At 45.9% G+C, this 24,580-nt stretch overlaps 1 protein-coding gene across 11 annotated transcripts in view; it reads left to right on the forward strand.

Annotated features, from left to right (window-relative positions):
- sws (patatin like phospholipase domain containing sws) overlaps positions 1 to 24,580 on the forward strand; it is a 281,522-nt gene that overhangs the window by 105,118 nt on the left and 151,824 nt on the right. For all 11 annotated transcript variants that reach the window (XM_070522534.1, XM_070522554.1, XM_070522558.1 and 8 more), the window contains exons 13-14: positions 5,888 to 6,040; positions 17,216 to 17,349. In XM_070522534.1, coding sequence (XP_070378635.1) covers positions 5,888 to 6,040; positions 17,216 to 17,349 — 287 coding nt within the window. The remainder of the gene's footprint in view (positions 1 to 5,887; positions 6,041 to 17,215; positions 17,350 to 24,580) is intronic.

A 24,580-nucleotide genomic window follows, 5' to 3' on the forward strand; every position in this document is an offset into this window, starting at 1 on the left:
CTTGCAAAATTACCGTGTCAGACTGTCTAATACCCCTGTTACACAGGCGACCTTAAAGGGACCCTGAAACGATTCTGGCGATTTTCTACAAACGTACTGAGTCGTTAGAGTAGGTTCTTCTGATCATTAATTGATGCATCTAAGTGCTCTGCGTAAAGCATGTAATTTATTATAAGGTTTTAAAAATACCCATCGCTGCCGATCGCAGCGCACTGCTCGGCGGAATTTTAAGCCGCCCCTACCCATATGATGCAAATAACCCATATTACGTCACATGGGCGAGCTATCTGATTGGCTGACCAGGGCGCGTGGTCGATAATTTTTCCAACTTTATGGTGAACAAATGATGCTCGTAATAGTTGGAATGTTAGTTACTTTGTTTTTGTAAAAAGAAAATAACTTAAAGAGAATACACAAGAATAGTTTTTTAGTGCACTTCAGCACTTCCGGCACACAGCAAGTGTCGTCTGCTTGTGTTACAACGTACTCCATTTTGACGAGAGCTCCGCGGTCAGAGTCGGTCTCAGTCTTTTCGCGAGCACTACGATTCGACTTTGTTGCCTTGTGGACTGCAAACCTAGCGACCTGCAAACCGCGAGTCCAGTATTAGGGCAAACGCAAGCGCAAGGGGACAGGGTCTGGCCGCTTGACTGTGCCGGGATGAGCCACGAGATGAGCAGAAGGGCAAATGTGAACGGTCTGCACGGTGCAGCCACCTGGTGGCACAGAGCTCAACCATACACAGTAGCAGCAACGAAGTGTATTCTTTGCTGCTGGTGTGTATTTTTCGCAGGAGTGTAATCATCAACACGTTGATTTATAAATGTTTAAAATGCTTTACACTTGGTTAGAGCAATATTAGCGCTTTGTTTGACTGGTTAAGCGCTGCGCCAGCAAGTGTCTGGACCGTGCAGACCGATCAGGCTGCTCACGTACGTCTACGCTAAAACTCCTTCATCAGCTTGATTTTATGCCTCCAGTTATTTGCCGAAATGACCAGCTTGCCTGTTTTTAGCGGGGTACCGGACACGTTCGGCGCTACGACAGAATGCTCGCAACGCACGCTGCTTCGATAGCTCTCGGTCGACGGCCAAGCGGCTAGAGGAGAGATCTCGCGCGGGAGGGGCCGTGCTCCTAAACAACCGGAAGTGAGCGATGTGACGTCGCATCGTGACGCTGAACCAGTGAAGGCGGAGCTTAGCGCCGCTCGCTCGGCGAGCGAGTTGAGGAGGAAAAGCATAGCTAGGGAGGAGGGTAACTTCTAATCGCTTGCAGCTCCATTAATACGTAACGCTTCACTTAAATTGTGGTGCGAATGTTCTACTTAAGCTGTACTCTACGCGCCTACAAAATTTGTCCGAACCGTTTCAGGGGCCCTTTAACCATGGTTATTGCTAAGCGCGGTTACACGGCAGGCAAAACTGCGCATTAGGCCGCTAACCGCGGGTGACCGCCAACCGAGCTTGGCAACCTCGGTTTAGTGTAACCGACGTTTCGGAAACGGGCAAAATGGCGGACGGTAATCCTCCCGAGTGCAGCGCTGGCGCTTCCCAGATGTCTTCCAAAAAGCATATCATTTGGCCTGACGCGACAGCTGAGACACTGATACGCATTTGGGAAGATAATCTGGCTGCTTTGCGCCAAAGTAGTCGAAACGCGCGCCTCCTGTAACAGGGCTTTACTTGATTAATTGGTGTGCAACCAAATATCTTCAAATCGGCAAATGTTTATGCCATGGAATAATCGGAATATGAGAATATAGGGGAAGTTCAAACTATTTTTGTTACTGTATGATTTGCAGCTTGTGTACGTTGGTAGTATGGACATAGGAAGTGTGAATTTTTCAATAAATGTAAACACATAGCAGTGCAAGAATACTTTACCAAGCGGAGGAAAAAGTAGTCTTTTAAATATAATGAAATTAGGGAAAATAAAAACAATTACAGGTCTTGTATGATAGCAGTTGTTTAACTTGAGGCTTAATTAACCGATGCGTTTGCATTATGCCGTATAACAAATGCATGTTTATGTTTTTATCAAAATGTTGATAAGAGCTGTACATGTAGTATGTTTAAAATTTTAGGGTATTGTGTGCCAATACCATGATCTGATTATGAGGCACGCTGTAGTGGGAGGCTCAAAAGTAATTTTTACCTCCTAGAATTTGGTGCACCTAATGCACAGTACACGAGCATTTTTGCATTCGGCGCCCATCGGAATGCAGCTACTGTGGCAGGGGTCGAAGCAGCGAGCTTGAGCTCAGCAGTGCAACACTTTGTGGGGTTCTCCTCCATACTCTTGGGACAAAGGAACGACAACACAGTAGTGCAAACAATCACAAGGGCATTTATTGCACCTTTCATAGATCAATGCCTGCTAGCCGAGTTGCTATCCACAAAACATGCCGATGGGCGCACGACAAATCTAGAAGTCTGACTCACCGGGACCGGAAAACGAGCGAATATGTTCGCCCCATGCTGGATCCCAATGCCTGGTCGTTCGCGTGTTCGGTGACGCCAACGGTGGTGCGTTCCAAGGCGGCCACGCGAGGCGGTCTCGCAGAAGCATGGGTCGCCACGCGCGTGCGGGACGTCCACGCGGTACGCCGACCCGCCGGGAAAGAGCCCCTGCGCCTTGTCTGCCGGCGCCCAAGTAACCTCGCCTGTCGGTGGCGTTAGCAGCGCAACACTCGCGCCATCTCTCGCACTGCGCCCCAACCACATCGACTGCGGCGGGCATCACGCAGGCCACGCGGCGAAGCCGCACTACAGGAGATGCGCTATGCGGGAAAAACATCAGGGGACGCGCGAGAGTCACGCAGCCCCACATCCCCCCAACCTTAAATCACTACATATTCCGGCAAAATATGTCACACGGTCTAACATCAAGGTAGTGCATGCAACAGTGGCCGCGCTGAGGAAATGTCCACACGCTGTCCATAGCATGCGAGCCGACATTGTCCTTGGCTGGCGTCCGCCGGTCACAGCAGCAGCTTTGCAGACTCGACGGCACGATTCCAGGCCAGGACTCCGGAAACGACGACGCACTAGTCGGTACGAGCGAGCGTGGCTCGCGCCGACGCGCCCTGCTGGCAAGAGCCGCCATAGTTGTCAGTGACCGCCGGCTCTTTTGTCCGCCGCTGAGTGTTGTGAGCTGGATACAGGAGGCCGCCGAAGTCGCTGCGCCGAACTGGCCACAGCATCACCATCGCCCGGGGTGGCTCGATCGTAGTCCGGAGCAGCAGCGCAAACGATGTGCAGGTGACAGCAAGCCAGGGGTGACTCCAATCACGCTGCGTACACTCAAAACACTCGGCAAACACTAAAGTAGTGCAAGGGAGAAAAATTCTGCATGCGCATCGCCCACGTGGTACGATGTTCAGCTCGGCTAGCAAAAGATCGGGCAGCTACTCAAATGCTAAGTTCACGTGAACGAAGCTCGCTTCCTTGAGTCGAACGAGTAATTTCAATTCGTGCGAGGTTAAATAGAATGAGGGAAGCAACTTGCAACACCTCAACGCCACGGTCCACCAGGTTGTGTCCCTCCACGTGCGACAGGCAGCTTCGTAAAGCCTTAGGCCTAACGAGTCGCTACCCTGACAACAACCGGCATCCAAAAACAACACCCAAAATGAGCGCAAAACAGGCATCTGCGAGGAGACGTCAGCTCTGTGAGGTGGTCCTATTCCACTCGGTGCACACAGCATCCGAGTTGACGGTGCCCACCGTCCCAGATGGTGTCGGAGCGGCCAGTGCCAGGCCGCAATACCAGTCAGCCCGTAGTGGCACCCGTGGCCCGCGGCCACCCGGCTCCCAGAGCCGCGACTTCATCAGAGTCAAAGAGATAGAAGAAGCTATTTACATGAGAAATTCGGACCACCCACGAGGCTTCCGTACTCACTTGCTTCAGGCTTGGCAATGCTCCACGGCGCTGAGCCTCGCTCTCCCAGGATGCAGACCACGTGGCTCTCGTACCAACGAATGCCATTAAAAAAAAAAAGCACTTGCGAAAAGGCTTAGCATGTTGACATGTTCAAACACACTACAGCCACCGTCGCCTCGCTCAAGAAAGCGCGCCGCCAACGCTAGCGATCAAAATCCACGCTTGCCCTACGCTTCGGCTCAAACAAAGGTCTCGAACGAAGCAAAACTGTTAACTATCGTCCGATGCCCCAAGAGCCCCACGTTGGGCAGCCAGATGTGGGGTTCTCCTCCGTACTCTTGGGACAAAGGAACGACAACACAGTAGTGCAAACAATCACAAGGGCATTTATTGCACCTTTCATAGATCAATGCCTGCTAGCCGAGTTGCTATCCACAAAACATGCCGATGGGCACGCGACAAATCTAGAAGTCCGACTCGCCGCGACCGGAAAACGAGCGAATATGTTCGCCCCACGCTGGATCCCATCGCCTGGTCGTTCGCGTGTTCGGTCACGCCAACGGTGGCCCGTTCCAAGGCGTCCATGCGAGGCGGTCTCGCAGAAGGATGGGTTGCCGCGCGCGCACGCGGGACGTCCATGCGGTACGTCCACGCGGTACGCCGACCCGCCGGGAAAGAGCCCCCGCGCCTTGTCTGCCGGCGCCCAAGTAACCTCGCCTGTCGGCGGCGTTAGCAGCGCAACACTCGCGCCATCTCTCGCACTGCGCCCCAACTACATCAACCGCCGCGGGCATCACGCAGGCCACGCGGCGAAGCCGCACTACAGGAGACGCGCTATGCGGGAAAAACATCAGGGGACGCGCGAGAGTCGCTCATCCCCACAGCTTATAACCACTGGGCTACCGTAGTGGGCATGTGGTACATTTAATATAAGTGTTAGACAGGAGATGAAATTCTTTGAAAATTCTGCTCGCCATAGTGCCTGTATAATTCACTCACTTACAATATCAAATCTCGGCTGCGGCAACCAGGTTCCAGCATGTGTGGGACCTATAAACACTCGTGGACTTAAACGAAATGCTCGTTAAAGAACTTGAGAAATTTTCATTACCGCATTACCTTCCATTACTGCAATCTTCATGTTCACAGAATACTGCAAGGAACCATGAGCCTAAGGATTCCGTCCATTTACCAACTGATAAGCACAACAGTCAGACTTCCCCACACACTTGCACCACCTAGCTATTACTGAAAGCACGAACATCAGGAAGATTGTGTTCAGTAGTAAAAGGAATGTCTCTTAAATTTATGCCGTGCGCACTCCCTGCACTGAAGCAACACTTGCTTTTTGTCTTGGGACATTGCAGCATCGGGGAAAGCCTCCTTGAAAATTATACTAATGTAAATTGCATTGGGAAAGTGTTTTTTACGTTTGGAGGCTTGATACCACAGGATTGAAGAAACCTAGGGCTATTCACAAGAAAATGAAGAGCAACAAGTAAATTTCATTCTCTGGAATATCCTAGACAAGCTTATGCATGCGCATGTGCATACACAGATTCTCGTTGGAGAGCATGGCACTACTGCTATGGTGGGTCTAAACATCTGCATGCAAAAATGTTTGTCTGGTAACTGCCCCAAACGGATGATTTGCAGCTCTAAAGTGAGGTTTTAGCTGTTCCAAAAGGTGCTCCAACGTGGCTTGGTCTAATGGCATCACTGCATCTGCAAGCTGCAGGTTTCTAGGGGCAGTACCCGGCAACCTTCAGACATGTAGTATGTCACTATGACCTAAATGAGTTACTGGATGAATAAGCATTAACAAGAATCATGCTGGGAATATAGAGCAGGTGAAGAATGTATGTTTTAAATTAATGAGGTTCTTGTACCTTCACATACAAGTTAGTGTTTTGCTGAGGCCATTGATGAATACATTCTATGCATGCTTATGGGTATGTTCAGGAGCATCCTGATTCCAATGATCACCTTCATTTTCATGTTGCAGGATGAGGAGATGATTCGGAACATGGTTGCAGTAAAGGAGTTTCAGCCAGGAGAGTATTTGAGCAAGGAGGATTCGGGCGAGCCAGCTTCCCTCTTCTTCATTCTTTCGGGATATGTGGCCGTCTCCCAGAAGACATCTGCCAAGGACACTGATGTGCGTGTTAAGAGGCTGTATGAGCTCTTTTTCCATTTCTCAAGTTTCAGTGCACAATTACGATATTGACCGTATTTACTCGCATAATGAACACACTTGCATAATGAACGCACCCCCCCACTTTTTTCAGTGAAGAAGTGAGTTTTCTTTTAGACACATAATGATTGTACCCCAAACTTGCTGCTGTGAAGTAGGAAACACATGGTACACTTCGGCGTCTGATGTGCTGTACGGCAGCCAGATCTGAGGTGTTTTGTCATTTCGTAGCGCTGGATTGGATGCCTGCACGAATCTTTAGGTGTCTGATCTGGTGCTATGGCACAGCAAAGTGCCTCGGATCTGGCTGCCATTCTGCCACATCGGATGCTGTATTGAACGTCAAATGGTACCGTGTGTCTCCAATTTTTTAGAGGTGGCCGCAGAAAAAGAAAATTGCTCAAAATTTTATTGCACGTAATGAACGAACCTTTAACTTTGCGAACATTTCTTCAGTAAAGAAGTGCATTCATCATATGAGTAAATACACTACTTGTATGATGAGCACACTTTTTCTCCCAAAGAAACTAAAGCAAAGTTGGGGGTGCATTTAATATGTGGGATAAATTTTATGAGAACTTTTTCAAAAGAACAAAAATTGAAGAGTAAGATGTTAATGACTAAAAAAGGTGATTAGATAGCTTAGCTTTCCAGTAAATATACATGACCACTATTTGCAAGCAGTGAAAGCTTCTTTGCAAAGTGACATCTTTCCAGTATTCTGCTCCTGGAAGGCTTGACACGCCTGATTCATAGAGAGCAACATGTCGTGCTGCTTCCCAGTAGTACACACAAACTTCGTCCACACCGAAATGCATTCTGGCAGTGCGATTCCCAATGGTTCATTTCCCACAGCAAAACACACGACAGGCAGAAAAGTGAGCAACAAACAACGCTGCCTTTGAAAGGTTGCCTTTGAAGTAGCAAAAAATGAGATCCCACGCACTGTTGGAATCTGTGTAAGTGAAACTTTGATGAGCTATAGCCACACAAAATGACATAGCACAATAAAAAATTCGTAGTGGATTTATGGAACAAAGGCGTCCTATAACGGTCATCATCCATGGTGACGTACTTTGCAAAGCAAAAGTAAGTTTTATTCAGAGGCAATATTCTCAAGCGATAACTTTCAGTGATACTGCAGTCAATCCTCGCTATCCTGATATATCAAACTTGGATATATTGAATCATTGTCTATATCGAATAGTTGTAAAATCATCTTGGAAATATCATGCAGAAGTATAACAATGTCCTACGTGTTTATCGAACTCCGGTTCACTGCCACATTTGATATATTGAACACTGTGATGCACCGCACCCCTGTAAGTGTGCTTCTACTGATGAAGACACAATCACTCTCGCGTCATCGGAATATTTACGTCTCAACACCACCAAGGCGTTGGGGAATGGCTATAAAAACTTTTTCATTCATGGGAATAAATTGATGAAATTCGGTATGTAGGTGTGATTTGTTATGCTGATATCATTACTGAAATCAGTTTTGTGATATCTATAATAGTTTTCGAGTTACATTTAACAGCCTCTAATGGTCATCCCCAAATTAATTAATTAATTGGACAAGTTCACCGAGATTTTCACATCAGCATGTTCACAAAGGCCTTTTCTGTGCAGTAAAGGTATTGGTTTATTTTTAACGCGATAGCGTTCAGGGCCCCTTGTTGCAGAAAATTCGATGTCGACGTTGGCATCCCGCATCGGCGTCCAGCGTCTGACATTGTTTCAACAAAATGATTTTTGAATCGCCCATACCGAGGCTCTCCATGTGGCACAAGAAAGTTACTGAACTAATTGAATTTCTCAAGCTAAACTACGTAGAAAAATCGTAAAGTACGACTTACAACCTCCAGACATGATAGCTCATCATAACTGAGAGCTGGGCAAATAGGTGTGGTTCCATCTTAACGAAAAAGTGCGCGAAAAAGACGTGGACAAGAAAGCTCCCATGTTCATCACTTCTCTTTTTCTTGTCTACCTCTTTTTTGCACACTTTTTCGTTAAGATCAGACGTGATAGCATCGGATTGTAATTTGACTATACGAGAAAACATAATTCTGTTACACAAAAGCTCAAATAAACCCCTTTGCCTATGTTTCTACCATTCATAGACCGGCCAAGGCATCTGCCATTTGCGCATGCCGGCACCCAACGTTCTTGGGGGCCATGGAGTAGTGTGCCCGGTTCCTTGCAATACCTCTAGATGGCGCTTGCCTCGGCTGCATCGCGGCCCACACAAGAGGTTGCATTTCGACCAGAAAGCCTGCCTTCGTGCATAGCGTTCGCAGCCAGCGTTTTCCGGTAAACATTACAGTTACAAACGCTTTAGTTGCCGGGAAGCGTGAGAAGCAGTCAGGGATCTTTGAATGCTATCGCGTTCCACTCTTAATAGCGAAGCTTAAGCGTCCTCCAAATTTTTAAAATACCGAAATGAGCATACATTTTTTTTTACTTTCCTATGCATCTTAAAACTGTAAAAGCGCACAAAGACGAGAAACGAAGAGAGTGGACAGGACAAAGCGCTTACTCACAACTGAAAAATTTTATTGAAAGGAAACGAATATATGCACACAAGAATGGAGTAGGATGGCTGAGCATGCGTTACAAGGCTCTCAGGTTAAATTGTTTGAAAGGCAACGTTAAAAGTAAAAAAGTAAAAAAAAAATTCTGTCAAGAAATTTGAATTCCCTATCATGTAGCATAACTGAGGGGTGGCTGACGCAGTTATCTCCTTTTTTCTTTATGTGGAAGGCCTCTGCCATTTCACGGGTTAACTGGCTTGTGCTTTTGAAGATAATCTGAGTATCTTCGAAGACAGGATAACAGCCGCAGTCCCTACAGTGGGCAGCCAGATGGGTCGTTCCTGATGAATTATGTGCCGCCAGGTGCTCTCTTAGCCTCACGTTGATGCAATGCCGAGACTGGCCTATGTAAACTTTACCACACCTAAATGGGATCATATGTACTATGCCCACTGCACAATCTACGAATATTTTGGTATGTTTAATATTGCACTGTGATGGCTTCCTGCGAATATGCGAACAAATTGTTTAAAGTTTGTTTTTCGCTGAAAAAAGAACTTGTTACAGTATATTTCGTATGCATATTGTCTTACTAATGATTTTTGCAAAAAAAGCATTATAATTGTTTTTATGAAGTGTACATAAATATAGACAGCTTTGTTGCACTCGTCATTGTTTCAGGATCCAAGTGCAAAAGACAATGATTTTGTGTTCATTCGTTGTGAAATGGCACTGGCGTGACTAAAAGCAACTGCACAAAAAAATGAAGGCCGAGAAAACGGGGCTCAAAGTTTCAGTTGTTGTAAACATTTAAATGTTTACTTTGAGCACTTAAAACCCGCCTGACATGTAGTCATTTGCCTGTGAGGACACATTTTCTTTCCATTTTGATATAGTTTTTCGCTTCTTTGCAGCAGTTTCGTGCACCTTAATAGCCTTGTTGATGCGTTGTGCATCCATGCTTCGTACAGAGGTGGATGACAGCGCATTCAAAATGTCCGCTCTTGTCTTCTCTCATTGCACAACCTCTTCATGAGTGAGTTGGAGCTGAAATTCGCAGCTGAATATTTGATGCAAAAACTTCTGCTCTTGCCGATGTCATGTTGCTGCCATGACCACGCGCGGACGCACCGTCACCATAGCCCACAGTCGCTTCGTCAGTACCGCACGCAGATGAGCTTTCTTGGTCACCTATGTGCACCGATTGTGCCTCGTTGACACGGTCGGCGGCATCCGCTTCTGCGAGTAGTTTTCTCCCTCTGTTCGACGCCTTTCGTGGTCTTCTGTATGTGTGGGCCGTTCGAAAATTTCTTTCTTTGGGGCTCGTCACAATATCTGCGTTAAGCTGCCACGATCATCAGTCACATTGATCAGAGCGTGCAGCTCGCTGCTGCATAAATGCGCACGAGGGAAGTTCGTCAGCAATTCAAATCTACAACAGCTAATAGAAGTGTGCCGTGTGTCCCATATGACTACTGCGCCAAATCGCAATGCCGCTTTTGCCTTCTTTTAGCTCGTGTTTGCTGGTTTATTTTTCAGTGGAGAAACATGTCGCTGTGGCTATCTTGAGCTCCAATCTCTCCTTCTAATGATGATACCAAGATGGCGGCGCTGCATCAATGGATAGCGTAGCGATCTGCGGTGCAATGGCACCTTCCGAAGCCCAATTTTTTCCTGATTTTTTAGGACAGCACTTTAGGAAAGCGCTGTTTTTTAATTTTTATTGTGCATTTTGTTACAATATTTCACCACGAGGTAAATAAAAGTCCGTGAATTGCGAAAAAAAAGGATCAATCAGAAAATTGAAAATTTTTACAATTTGACCACTTCAGTTGGCACATCCCCCCTTAATTGGATGTTTGCCACAAGGCAAACACTCTCCCATCCATTAGTGCCTATTCAGACATCAATGCAGCGTGGACACAGACTCTTGGTGGGTCCCAAAAAAAGGTCACAACCCCACCATGACTGCGAAGTGGTGCTCGATATTGCTTTCGCTATCGACTTAACACAGGTGGTGCAGGAAAGCATACGAAAAACGGGAACAGTGCAGTCCATATTGGACTTAGTATTTCCTGATGGACGGTTTGAAAATTATCAGGTAGCAGTTGAAGCTTGTATTTGTACAAATCAAAACCAAGGTTCCCGCAACAAATCTTAAAGAATGCACTATGCACGTTCCCAATTTTGATAAAGCTGATGACACGAGCATCATTCATTATTTGTCATTTCATCTAGACAGTCTGAGTTCTGAGTTCTGACGATGACGTCAATGTGTTGTGGGCAAGATTGAAAACCATTATCTTGCACTGCGTAAACTCATTCGTACCAATAAGAAAAGAATAAAAAATAAAAGTAATCCCTTGATAACGCGAGAGATTGTTCGCTTGAAGCGAAAAATAGGAAGACAAAGGAAAGTAAAAAATTGTGGAAAGATATCTAACCTATCAGCATAGCTGCGAATAAAGCTTAGGCAAGCAAAAAAGAAATACTATGAGGAAACACTTCCGAACTTCTTGGTATCTTCTCCGCAAAAGTTTCGGTGTCACTTGTCGCAAACCACTCAAAGCCAATACAGCATTATTGTTGACGAAATCATAACTGACTGTTCAAAAATTGCGTCTTACCATAACGAGTTCTTCCAGTCCGTCTTTTCAAATGTTTCTAATTCTACTGCTCCAACTACAGTAATATCATTTTTGCACGTGTCAGATATGCCAGAAGTACGAATTAGCTATGAAGGAATATTATCGCTGCTGCTAAACATCAGAGAACAAAACTCTGTTGCTCTGGATGGAGTACCAAATGCCTTTTTTTGAAGACAAAAAGACCGCTGAAAAAAAAAGTTATGGTTCTTACACGCAAATTAAAACTCACTCCAGCCCCCGTAAGGTTAACAGCATATTTAACAATAGTAAGGCCTACACTGGAATATGCAAGCTTCATGAGCATCATATGGGACCCCTACCAAAAAGGATTAATTCATAAAATTGAACGAGCGCAAAGAAGGGCGGCTAGATTTATTCTTTCAAGGTACTCCCTTACTAATTCTGTAACAGAGATGTTGCAAGAACTTAATTTACCTCCCCTCTTGGAACGCTGCCTCATAGCCAGACTAAAATTCTTGTTTTTGCTTTCTCAAAATTTATTTAACTTTGATGCAGCGCAGTACCTAATTCGTGACTAGTCCGGAGCCTACGAAGTGACCACTGCAGCAACTTTCTAGTGTCTCAATCTCGTGTGAACACATACGCATACTCTTTTTTCCCTAGAACCATAAGAGACTGGAATGATTTACCGAATGCCATATGCGATTCTCAAACTGTAGAACATTTTGAAACCGAGGTTATAAAATATTTTCTAAATGAATCCTCATGATCTAACATTTCTCGTGAAAGTTGTAGAATGTAGTATTGTTATGTATAATGTTGCGATGTATGTGATGTAATATGTATCATGTAAGTTGTAGTATGTAGTATCATGATGCATTTATCGGCTGCACATTGCTGCTTTATGTTTCCTATGACGGTTGTTAAGTCAGATTTTGTAATATATTTATTTATAATGGCACACTGTGACTTGCAAATCTATGTATTAGCTGTACAGTGCTGCTTTATGTAAGCCATCATGCATTTTGTGCCATATTTGTACCCCACCCCTGTAACGGCCCAATCGGACAACAGTGCCTGCAAATAAAAAAACAATTACCTGGCAGCCTGAGCTAAGGATGAAAGGGGGCCTCTTCCAACGGTACCAAACAACGAGGCAACCTGGGATTTGCAGTTAATTAGATGTTTGCCACGAGGCAAACCACCACCCATACATCAGCACCTATCCAGAAGTCAACGCAGCCTGAACACCGACTCTAGACGGGTCCACAAGAGGCCACCGACCCCACCATTACCTGACAGCTTGAACTAAGGATGAAAGGCGCCCATTCAGTGCTACCAAATAGCGACGACCCTGGATTCACAGGTTGTGACTCTGCCACATATCCATACCATCAGGCTTTGGAGGCGGAGTTACTGAGGAGTGTTGTGGGCAAAGGCGTGGTATTGCAACGGAGTCGACGATTGTGGTTTGCTGCTGGACAGTCTTCAGATTCCATAGTCAACTCGCCTAGGGAAGACGACGGTATTAAAAGTGGAGGCCTTTCGAGCCGTGGGACAGAGAGTCCTGATGTGAACTCGGACATTTAACTTGCTCCTGCCTGTAGTGGGCTCTGCACTGGAACCATGTAACTCATCCAATAAACCCTTTTTCCTTCATTTTCCACAACCTGACGTAGCAGTCGATGGGCTTGGTGGATTCCATGCCCTAACGCCACCTTAAGCCGCAACAATGCTAACGAACTTGAAACGGCGCCATTTTGTCAGATGTTTAGTAAAGGAATGTCAGGTGTTGTTAAACAGGAAATTGAATCTGAAGAGGCAGTGCATGCCATAGAGGAAAAATAAGCAGGGTGCTCTCAGTTTTGCTTGCTGCACACATGGAAGAATGGCTCATGCTAACTGCAGCTGTTTGTTATCGGTAAGAGCAGACTGCCACTCTGCTTCAAGAACTTGAATAACCTCCTGTTCTCACATGTGTTTCACAAGAAAGCGGGAATGACATTCAATTTTTTCACTGAACGAGGCCGGGCATGGGATGCCGAACTGGATATATCTCTGCCACCGAGCTGGTCTTGTTGTAAACAATGGCTTTCCACAAATGCCATTTTAGGGTTCCGCGAGCGGACAAAATAAATATGCCCCCAACCCTCACTTGGACAGACCTGTACATTACAGTTTCACCGCACACCACATCCACACTTTTGCGAAAAGACTGTTGCGGTATTGGCAGGCAAGACTCATCGCTGTGCGATTTGGGGGTCCGGTATTATGTGTGCTCGCTCTGTTGCATGTGAGTGGAAATGGATCCAAATGTTCTGCAAGCTGAAGACCACTTTCGAAGCTAACAGCTTGTATGTAACATCGGCAACACAGCAGGCAGAGTGGAAGGGCCGAGAACGAAGGGACTGCGAGGCATTGGAGTGCCGATCGGCACGCAAGAGACGTGCTGACTTTTTAGCGCGGTTGAGAAGTGAGGATGACTAGTTCCCGCAGGAAATCTGTTCCAAAACCCAACACAACAGTCTGCCTGGCTCGTTGCACATGTGTGATGAACAGCTGTTTAAAAAGCTTACTTTTGGTATTGAAACGAAGATGCGGCCGGGCAGGTTCACACACAGTTCATGCATGAACGTGCCAATAAGTACTGATGGTGGCACAGCATGTATTCAACAGGCAGGTTTACTTCTGTGGTGTGTCCATTTCTACCTCATCTTAAATAAAAATTTCGAGGACGCTTACGCTTCATCTTTAAGAGTGGCACGCCAAAGCATTAAAAAATCCCTCACTGCTTCTGACGCTTCCCGGCAACTGGAGCTTGTGTAACCGTAATGTTTACCAGAAAATTCTGGCTGCAAACTCTATGCACGGAGGCGGGCTTTCTGGTAGAAACGTGGCCTTTTGCGTGGGCCGCGATGTGGCCGAGGCGAGTGCCATCCTGAGGTATTGCGAGGAACTGGGCGCGCTGCTCCATTGCCTCCAAGATACTCAAGTGCCAGCGCTCAGACGCCCGACGTTGTGGCCAATCTATGAATGGTAAAAACGCTGGAAAACGTTTTTTTTTTTTTAGTTTTTGCGTAACAGAATTATCTTTTTTTTGTATTGTCAAATTGCAATCTGATGCTATCATATCTTTAGGTTGTTTGTAAGTCGTACTTTAGGATTTTTCTGTGTATTTTAGCTTGAGAAATTCGACTAGTTCAGTAATTTTCTTGCGCCAACTGGAGGGCCCGGTTATGGGTGGTGCGAAAACCTTTTTGCCGAAACAGCATCAGACGCAGGACGCTGATGCCGATGCTGGATTTTCTGCGACACGGGGCCCTCAACACTATCGCATTAAAAACGCCCAACAAGCACTTCAACGTGCGCGAGGCACACCATGCTCGTGTGTCCAATTGAGTGACGTGGGCTTTTAGGGTCAGCATCGCAATCAGTATATGAAAAACTATTTCACAGCAATTTGCGACATTATAACATTTGTATGCAAAAAAGTAAGTTAATTATATTGCATTCAGCATGACCTTGGTGAAGCAAATTTTACGATCTCGAGGAACTCTTCGAGACATGTGAAGGTCTCAAATAAGCTTGAGATAAGCATTTTGAATGATTGATATATCAAACTATTTCACAATCCCCTTGAAATTTGATATATCCAAGATTGACTGTATCACCATCCCAAGATTTCATGTGACTTAGTACTGGATGCGTTGAAGCAGATGGCCGAAAGAGTTCCTGATCTGTGTGAAGATAAAGAGCTTGGCACAGCACCAGGAACCCTGTCGGCTGTATATGCAGACACTTCTGGGACCGAGTCATGTGAAACCTTGTGAAATTGACTGTATCTATGGTAGCTCCAGCTTCTACTCTGTGAGACAGCCAACGACCACGACCACCATGAGGACATGCCAAATGGCAGAGAAAAATGCAGAGAAAGCTTCGCTTTAAAAATAGGGCCAATGTGCAGCTCATCGGCTCGCTTCTAGTTGTGCACCTGTTGGTGTGTAGCTTTTGTTTGGGTGTTCCAATAGCACCGCGCTGGAGAGCATTAATTTTTCTGCGGAGAGATGGCTCTCATTGGCATGTGCTATCATCGTCGATTGTACCAGGAAACTACAGCACGGCTATTCGTTCACAGGACTGCATGGAACCAGCGTTGAGGGCAAGGTTAATATGAGGCGGGGGGGGGGGGGAGGGGGGGGAATCTACAATTTTAAGAGGAATACTTGGGATGTATTTAACATGCGAGTGCACTCGTGCGAGTAAATACTGTATTTAGTAGACAGTGTATGGTGCATTCTTGTTATGTTGTTACACCAAGATCCTGTAGATGTCTTTGTTCATTGTTTGTCACATTTTTTTCACCCTGCAGTTTATTAAGGTGCAGTGGCAGTTTTTATTGGCACCAGCTAATTTGAAATTTCTGTCCAATTTTATGTAGTGTGTTTTGCTGTTATGGTAAGCATTTGCCAATTTATGTACTTGCCGCCAATATTTGATTTGGCCATATGAAACTGGATTGTTACACAATCAGATTTCATCATGCCTGTATGAAGACTTGCTTGTCAAGTATTGCAATCATGGGCAGATAGTAGTACAGGTACTATCTGCATAATTTCAGATGTGAACAATTTTGAAACTGCTCATTGTTTCATTTCCAGGTTCATCAAAATTTGTAGTAAAGGCTCAATTAGGACTCCAGAACATACACGTTGAGACTACTCCATGCTTAGAAACTGGCTGCAGAGTGATTACACATTGCATTTCTATGCACAGTAGAACCTTGTTCATACATTTTGGCAAAAACAATGAGAAAGAATATACTATACGATCCGAAGTAACTAAAAAATTCGACAGACTCAACTATTGTTGACATCTACGTAATGCAAAGCGTGGCGCGGATCATTGTGGCACGAGACTCCAACGCGCATTGAGCTGGGGGTGCTCCAGTGGCCCCAGACGCGTTTGGTTGTATTCCTCTTGCATTGTGTTTTAAGAGGATGACAGGAAACCAAAACGAAATCTAGCTAGTGGGCAACGCCGGATGCCACCAAAGCGAAACGTGATGCCCACATCACTGCCTGCAGCAGGGAACGGCTGCTTGTTTGGATTGTCGCGTTGTAAAAGCGTGCAGTATGCTACCAATGGCATTATGCGCCACGCGTTGTGAAACGGATAGGCGAAGATGTTTATCACGATAGGTTTGGTGACGATAGCTGTGAATGCGGCGTGCGACAACTCAGACAGAGATTTGCTGGTACTGGAATAAGAAACTGTGTGCGCTGTCGTTTTCATGTGAGACGGGTGGCCCTATACTGTTCTCGATCTCAGGCGCTTAGTGCCTTTTCTTGTTCACATGGTATGAAGTGGCCGGAAAACATACGATCACAGTCTGCAGCGGGGAGAGGCGGCACGTTTGGGTTATCGCCTATTAAAAGCATGCACTGCGCTTCTGACGGCACCACGCACTGTGAAAAACATAGGCAAAGATGCTTATCGTAATAGGATTGGCGGTGATAGCTGTGAATGCCACGTGCGATGACTCAGGAGAAGATTTGCTGGTACCGAAACGAGAAACGATGCACGCCAACGTTTTCATGTGAGACGGGCGGGCGAGTATTCGGGTGAGGCTGCCGCAGCGAGCAGCTATATACTCTTCACAATCATGCGTGCATCGCACATTTCTTGTTTACATGAGTTCTAGCAGGCGGGAAACATTTCATACGATCGCAGTTTGGCGATTGCTGAATGTTGGTGCCAAAAAATTGTGTTTACTGGGAACGTATGAGCATAACTCTGTTGGGTAATTTTTTGTGTTCTTGGTTGCGAATGTTTGTGCTGGGAAAATGTACGTAATGGGAATGTATCAACAAGGTTCTACTGTACTTATGTGTAACCATCATTCTGATCTTTCATTCCCTCTTTGCGTTTCAATTTATGCTGATGGTGTATGGTGGCATAACAGACGTCTGAGAAGTGGGACCGGTATGTTACAGGACATGCTGTACATTGCTCATGTGGGCGACATCACAGGCGCCCTGGAGGTGCTGACAGGCGAGTCGCCCATCTTCTCCCGCAAAGCCAAGGTAGCATCTCGTGTGGCCTTCCTGACATCCACACAGTGCTACGAGTGAGTGAAGCTGCACAATACATGTGGCAAAGTGCAAAGTAGGTGTATGTGCTCCTAAGATAAATTTATAAAAGTTTTCTAGTGTTACAGGAGACATCCATTAAAACAAACTCGAAAATACTGCGAAAGTTTTTTCGCTTTATCAGAGGTTTGTCTTAAAGGGCTCCTCACCAGGCCCCATAGCAAACTTGGGTGATACGGTGGAAGTTGTTACGTGTCCTCTAGGGAGCGTTCTGCCGCAAACATGTTGAGGTCAGCTCATTAATAACCGAGATAGAAATATTTCAGTGCCTCAAACCCATGATTTCAGGAGGCGAGCTCCACTGCCAAGCGAGAGACTCTCTCCACTTGCCACGTCTTGCCTCCGCAAGTGAAATTCCTTCCCTGCGTTCTCCCATACCGGCCCTCGAGAGCCGCGTGACGCATACGTCATGGGCCCCACCTTTTTTTTTTTTTTGCTTTTTTTGTGGTGCGGTGCACTTCCACTGACAACCTCACATGCGAGATTTTGCACGCTGTGCACGACGACACTTGACTAGTGATAGTCAGTGCTACACGAATACTGATGCATACACCAGCTGGTCAAAAAGCGTGATCCCGCCGCTGGAACACGGCAGAAAATGACAGTTTCGGTATCTGCATGCATGACTGCACGACGTGGGAACAAGCAGACGAAATGGAAGTACATCTCTCTTGTTGCAGTGCAAAGTAAAACAAAATGTGCAGACATTCGGTTTGTGTTTTATTATTTCTCTAAGTATTAATTCCTCTACTCAAGCAACATATTACACAAATAACAGCGGTTGCCTTGAATAATTCTTGAAGTCGCATGTCACTATGAGCGACGTTACAGCACAAACGTGTGTACGTAGGGACACTAGCACGTGTACGTCATCCTCCAGCTTGGAGCACGGTGTCCATGGGGAGAAGGGAAAACAGCATTTGGTTTCAAATTTCAGCTCTTTCTGCGGTGTGTAGCGAGGTAATAGTTTGCAGACATTGTTATTGTGCATTGTATGCTCTGCACTTGTCAACTCAGAATGGCCAGACCTGGTGAGGGGGCCCTTTAAAGAAACATCAAAGAGAAAAATAAGTTGAGCTGTATTAGTAACTTACCCTTCAACAATACCAGGAAAGCCACCCTTACTGTAAGAAGAGGCTTGGTGAGCCAGAAAGATTGCAAAAATGAAAGATGGGTGGCGACACTGCCTGAAGTTCCCACATCAGCTTGCTGTGACATCATAGAATTTGACTGCATCTGCTTGGGCCTAGTTGATTATGTTCTGGTAAAAATGAACAACGTTGTATTCTAAAGGAGCCAAAGGGTGACCTTGGGAAGTTTCAAGAACTGTCTTATGCCATAACAGCCAAAATATAGAAAAATATAGTTGAACCTCAATTTAACAAAATTTACAATATAACAAACTATTTTCATTTCCCGATCTTAGTTCCATTGAAAACCATGTACAGTGAAACCTCATTACACCATAGTTGACCGCAGCTCGGAAAAAGTATGTACTAAACGATAGTACTGCTTAACTGAAATAGCGTGAGATCGCCCACTTACCTGTCAGAAACGGAACTCGGAGAGAGTGCAATGAAAGGGCAAAAAGAAGCACTATTTACTCACTTTGTGCGACAAAAGACTGTCATTTTCGTTTGATGCCATGGCGGCCTAGCAGCGATGACAGTGGCCTCAAACTTGCTGAAACTCCGAGCCAGCTTTTCAGCCCGCCCCCTCTTCTCAGAAAACACTCGCTTGGCGTATTCCTTATTGGCATAGCATATTCTCCATGCAGGGGTACAGTAGTGCTGCAGAAGTCATGGGGTGCCTTTTTCATTGCAGGGTGCTGTTCTCGTCGCGATGATTGCATTCATGAGGCTGACACAACACACAGCTTCTGCCACTGTTGGGCCTGAATTGCCCTTGCTGTCACTTTCCGTGTCGTCCTCATCGCTATCATTAGGCAACCCTTCGGCAACAAACAGGAAACTGGCGAAAAGTCGAACCTCGTAACTGACATCCATTTGCGGTCATAGCAGCGCTGCCGAGCAACTTCTTCGCATTCCAAATGCCATACACCGTAGTCAATGGTAGATCCTTGCTGCATGCCAGAGCCATCTTCTTCGTGCCACATTCGGTAGCACAAATGATGTCCAATTTTTCTTCTATGCTGAGCTCTCAGTGTTGTGTTTTTTATCCAAGCTTTGCCATGACGCGAGTCCTAGCTTGCACGACGCCACAATGCTCCGGCACGGCGCCGAAGTGATGTTGATGTGGCTTCATGCGCAAATGCACAGGGTGCTTGGAGGCTCTTGTTCTGACCTTCGAGGCTTGTTCTGCTGGGCCGCACGATGGGGATGACACACCACCATGATTGCGTGACGAAAAGTGGAAACACTACGTGTTAACCGATACATACGCATCAAGCTGGTATGGTTTATGCGGATACAAAACGCATTATGTTTGATGGCCCCTGAGTCGAGGATTTGACTTTACTACTTTTAAAATGGAACTACTGTTTTAGCAGATACAGTTTAACGAGGTTTAACTGTAATTGTTTTGGTGATCTAACAAAGTAATTTTGTGATATGGTTTCAATTGAACAGTGTTTTTGGCCATTTCAAGCATTTACTGAGAGCCTGTTTGGCTGGTAAATCGAGCAAAAGATTATAAAAATGTCAAAAGCTATTTTCAAGCATTTTTCTGTATAAAAATGGTCAGCCATGGCACGCAAGACTTACGGCGCCGCACAACAAAACACTTACAACTCTGGATGTCATGAGCCACGTCAATGCATTGCTCTTGGAATGCGCTGGTGCTTATAACCATATTATGGCCCAGCCTTCTTGCGATTACTTACTGTCAAGATACTATCCACCAGGAATGCTCGGAGAATTTGTGAAGTTGTTTTTACTGCTGAAAATTTACGACCTTGAATTAACAAAAGTAACAGTTTAGCAAAGTTTTTCTCTGCAAGTACAACTTTGGTATGTCAAGGTTTGACTACTTCCGTGATGTCACACTGACGTACTGGGGCTGGGGTTTTGGCATGAAATCCAAGAAACGAAAGTTTGGCTATTATTTTTTCTTCTAATTGCTCATATAATTTACTCAATTTACTCTCATAATGGACGCACTTTTTTCCCCGAAAAACATGCGGCCGTTCATTATGCGAGGTAAAATATTGAACAATTTTTTTTTCCACAGCCACCTCTAAAAAAGTCAATTTCGCCGAAAATGCGAACCATTGATTGTGATAGCAAATGTGTAGACAGCTACTCAAAGTAAGGATAGTAGTTTTATTGGCTGTATAAACCTGCAAACATTCGCTTCAATGCAAACTGAGCGGTGAGAACACAGCACGCACGAAGGTATGAGCTGCCATCAACTCAGTCCTGATGCAGATCGCTTGGAAGATGGGGCACGGCGTGGCCGCGCAGTGCGCAGTTCCTGTCGGAGTAAAATGCAGCGCACCCCCCCCCCCCCTTTCTCCCCTCCACCCGGTGCCATGCGTGCAACGAAAGACTGCATGTTTCCTTCCCGCTTTCCTCTCTTGCACGCAGGAGATTGAGCCGCTATCGTTTGCGCCCCTTGAGCACAGTTGTGCAATGCGCAGTTGCTGCCAGAGTACAACGGCGCCGTCCCCGCCCCCCCTACCCCAGGGCCTTTTGCACGATGAAAGATGGCGCACGAGATTGAGCCGTGATCGTTGGCTTCCCTCACGCGCTTTCACTTACACCTATACTGCGCGGTGCGCGGTGACGACGATGACAGCAACAATGCGCCTGGAGCGTCCACATAATTGCTATCGCAATAAAAGTAGGAGACATGGTACAATTCAGCATCCGACACGACATCGGACATCATTGCACCCGTTGAAAGCCATATCACACAGATTTGTACAGTGTGTCTCCTACTTCACGGCAGCAAGTTAAGGGTGCGATCATTATGCGATAAAAAGAAGAAAAAAACACATTTCTTGATTGAAAAAGTAGGGGCTGCGTTCATTACACGAGTGCGTTCATTATGTGAGTAAATACGGTAGTCTAAACTAATTTAGTGTCTCTCTGTAGTGTCTCCTTAGCAGAAGTGATCCAAAGAACTTAATATCTGCTATTCCTGGTACACCGAAATATCTGCTCTAAATGAAACTGCATCAAAATCAAAAGGCAAATATAAAAAAGAGAGATTTGCTGGATTTGTGTGACACAAAGCATTGATTGAGTTGCTTGCTGGCACTGCAAATGTGTGCCTTGTTACAATAGCAAGCATTTCACCTAGCTTGCTCAAAATTCTTCGGTGCACGATGTTTTAAAAAAAAATGCACAAAAGCATTAAGAGCATTATCTGCTGTGTCATGTGTAAGGCTAGTTCTTGCAATTCGTGGGCCGTTTTCTTGCCTAGGGGGCACATCAAGGAGCTCCTCAATTATTGTTTCTGTGGTGTCAGCCTGGCAGGTTTCCGTGTCATTCTCGATGCTAATGTAGGCATTGTGTCCACAGAAACATAATTTTTTTTGCATGTAGGAAGCAAATGATGACGGTGAGCAGAATCAACTCTTCCAAGGCTGCTGATGCGGGCCTCTTGTTGAGCTGAATAGCAGACGTCATTGGTGGCTGCTGAAGTTTGGCTTCACCTCATAACACATTCGCATTAAGTGAATTTTTTTTATATTGTGTCTATGGGAAACCAGCTAAATGTTCACAGGTGGTTCCTAATATCCAAAACTTCGCATTAACTAGTCTTGTCTGAATGGGATATATACAAGAAATAAAAATAAAGAAGACAGATTTGACTTTAAATGAGCTGCTTCAAGGTACCTGTGGAACTATTATGTGCAGATGAGAAATGCATTCTCCTTGGTAGCATACATAATTTTAATAGGATGCGTTACTTTCTAACGCCCGATGCAGGCATTGTAAGGTATTATTAAGTAACTTTTAATAGTAGGTATGTAGGTAGAGTTAACTGAAATCTAATGGGAAAGGTTGGAAGCAGCATGCTTTTGTCTACTACATTTCATTTATTGGGAAGAAACACCACTCAGATTACATTTTTCTTAGCTTTGGCAGTTTTATTGTTCCTGCAGTGGTTGTAACCTTGCACATAGTTTGAATTTTACTTCTTAACAAGAAGTAAAACATTTAATATGGTTGACTATGCTGACAGAAATATGTAGTGTGCCGCCTCATCACTGGTGATCACCATAACTTGCAGTTATTCAGATCATTCAGCACTTCTTGTTGCAGCATTTGTACCATATTAAACCCCATAATTAATTAGAGTGGGGTAGGCTGGCAGGCTAGTTGGTATTGTATCATGAAAAAAAGATCACAGCCTTTGAGACATGGTGTTAGGGTTGGCGTCTGACACCACGTGGCTACAGGAATTTCGCCCTACCTTCTACCAGGATTCGACGAAATGAGGGTTGATTTCTCCTGCGATGGTTAACGCCAGGTACCTTGCGCACAAAGGGCCTTCTACCAGGATTCGTCGAAAGGAGGGTTGACTTCTCCTGCAAGGGTTAATGTCAGGCACCTTGCGCACAAAGGGCCTTCTACCAGGATTCGTCGAAAGGAGGGTTGACTTCTCCTGCGATGGTTAAACATCAGGCACCTTGCGCACAAAGGGCCTTCTACCAGGATTCGTCAAAAGGAGGGTTGACTTCTCCTGCGAGGGTTAACGTCGGGCACTTTGCGCACAAAGGGCCTTCTACCAGGATTCGTCGAAATGAGGGTTGACTTCTTTCCTTGCTCGGTAATGCAGGGGGAGGGGCCCTCTCTCTGTGCCTGTCACGTGTCATCGACGGAAGCAAGATTCCGCCCACACTTGTAGAGAGCCTGTTTAAGGGGCTCCGAAATGTACTTTTATATACTTCATGCTTTTCTTTTTTTCTTTCAACTACCTTTGAATAAACCGTGCAAGTTTCGCACTAGCAAATCGTCTCGCCCTTGCTTGGTCGCCATGGTCTACCGGATGCCTGCAGCCTGCCGACAACGCCACGCTACCCAATAAGTAATGTCGGTCGAGCTTCGATAGGCAGGCGCCGCTACTTCTCGGCAGCAGTACGGTACGCTACCCTGGGGTACGCAATAAACTGACTGGCAGCGATTGGGATACGGAATCCTGGAGACCCCAACTTGGACGACTACGAGATCATAGCCTTTTCGTCCTGGCGACAACGTTCGGAAGGAAGGTGTCTGGATCATGACTGCATATGGTGAGTGCACGGCTTTTCTTCACTGAGATATCACTTGGCTTTTACGTATTTTTTGGAAAGTACATAGCGGTGATTTTTCTTTAAACCGTTGACGGAAGTTTGAGTACGTCAAGGTTGTATAGAGTGAAGGTTTAGCAGCACTAAGGGCAGCCATGAACTTGAAGGCACTAAAGAAGCCGGAATTGTTGAGCTTGGCCAAAGAGTTGGGCCTCCAAGTTGCTAAATCAAAGAGAAAGCCGGAGATCATTGAGGCGATCGAAGCGACCGGGGCAGACGATGAGGAACTGACGGAATGCCTAGACAGCATTAAAGAGAAAGAGGAAGAGCGTAAGCGCCTATAGGAAAAGGAAGAGCGTAAGTGCCTAGGGGAAAAGGAAGAGGGTAAGCGCCTTGAGGAAAAAAAAGCGTAGGCGCCTAGAGGAAAAAGAAGAGCGTAAGCGCCTGGAGGAAAAAGAAGAACGTAAGCAAAAGCATGAGAAAGCGGTAGCGGCATTGAAAAAACAGATACAATATTTTCAGCAGTTAAAGGAACAAAGACAACGCCTGTCTGAAAATTCTGTAGGCAGTACAGAGCAAAAGAATGAGAATGTATCTAGCAGACTTTTGCCAAACGCCGACAAGAAAAGTATTGCCTGTGAGATTACGGCCCATTCATACGCGAACGGAAAGGGCTAGCTGCTAACGATGCCTTAGTGGCAGCAGAGGCCTTTAAAGGCCAGAGTGAGAGCGACGAGGTGCTGTGCCAAGAGAGGACTGTAGAGACAGCTAGGCCAGCTGCGAACAAATTGGCACAGTTACCGCGCGTGTGCGTCGCATCTCATGGTAGCGAGGTCGTTAGCGAGGTACAGAATACTGCGGACTTGACAGATGCGAGCACCCATGCGAGTCAGATCTGCGTGCCGAAGTGAGGTGCCAGCTGGACGATGCAGTTGAGACTAGTTCTCGGGATGGCGAGCTCCGTAGTTCACGTGAGGACAACTGCATTGTTCAGGGATCGGTGCGGCTCT

Source organism: Dermacentor albipictus, chromosome 1 (assembly GCF_038994185.2).
Source record: "Dermacentor albipictus isolate Rhodes 1998 colony chromosome 1, USDA_Dalb.pri_finalv2, whole genome shotgun sequence".
Taxonomy (NCBI): Eukaryota; Metazoa; Arthropoda; class Arachnida; order Ixodida; family Ixodidae; genus Dermacentor; species Dermacentor albipictus.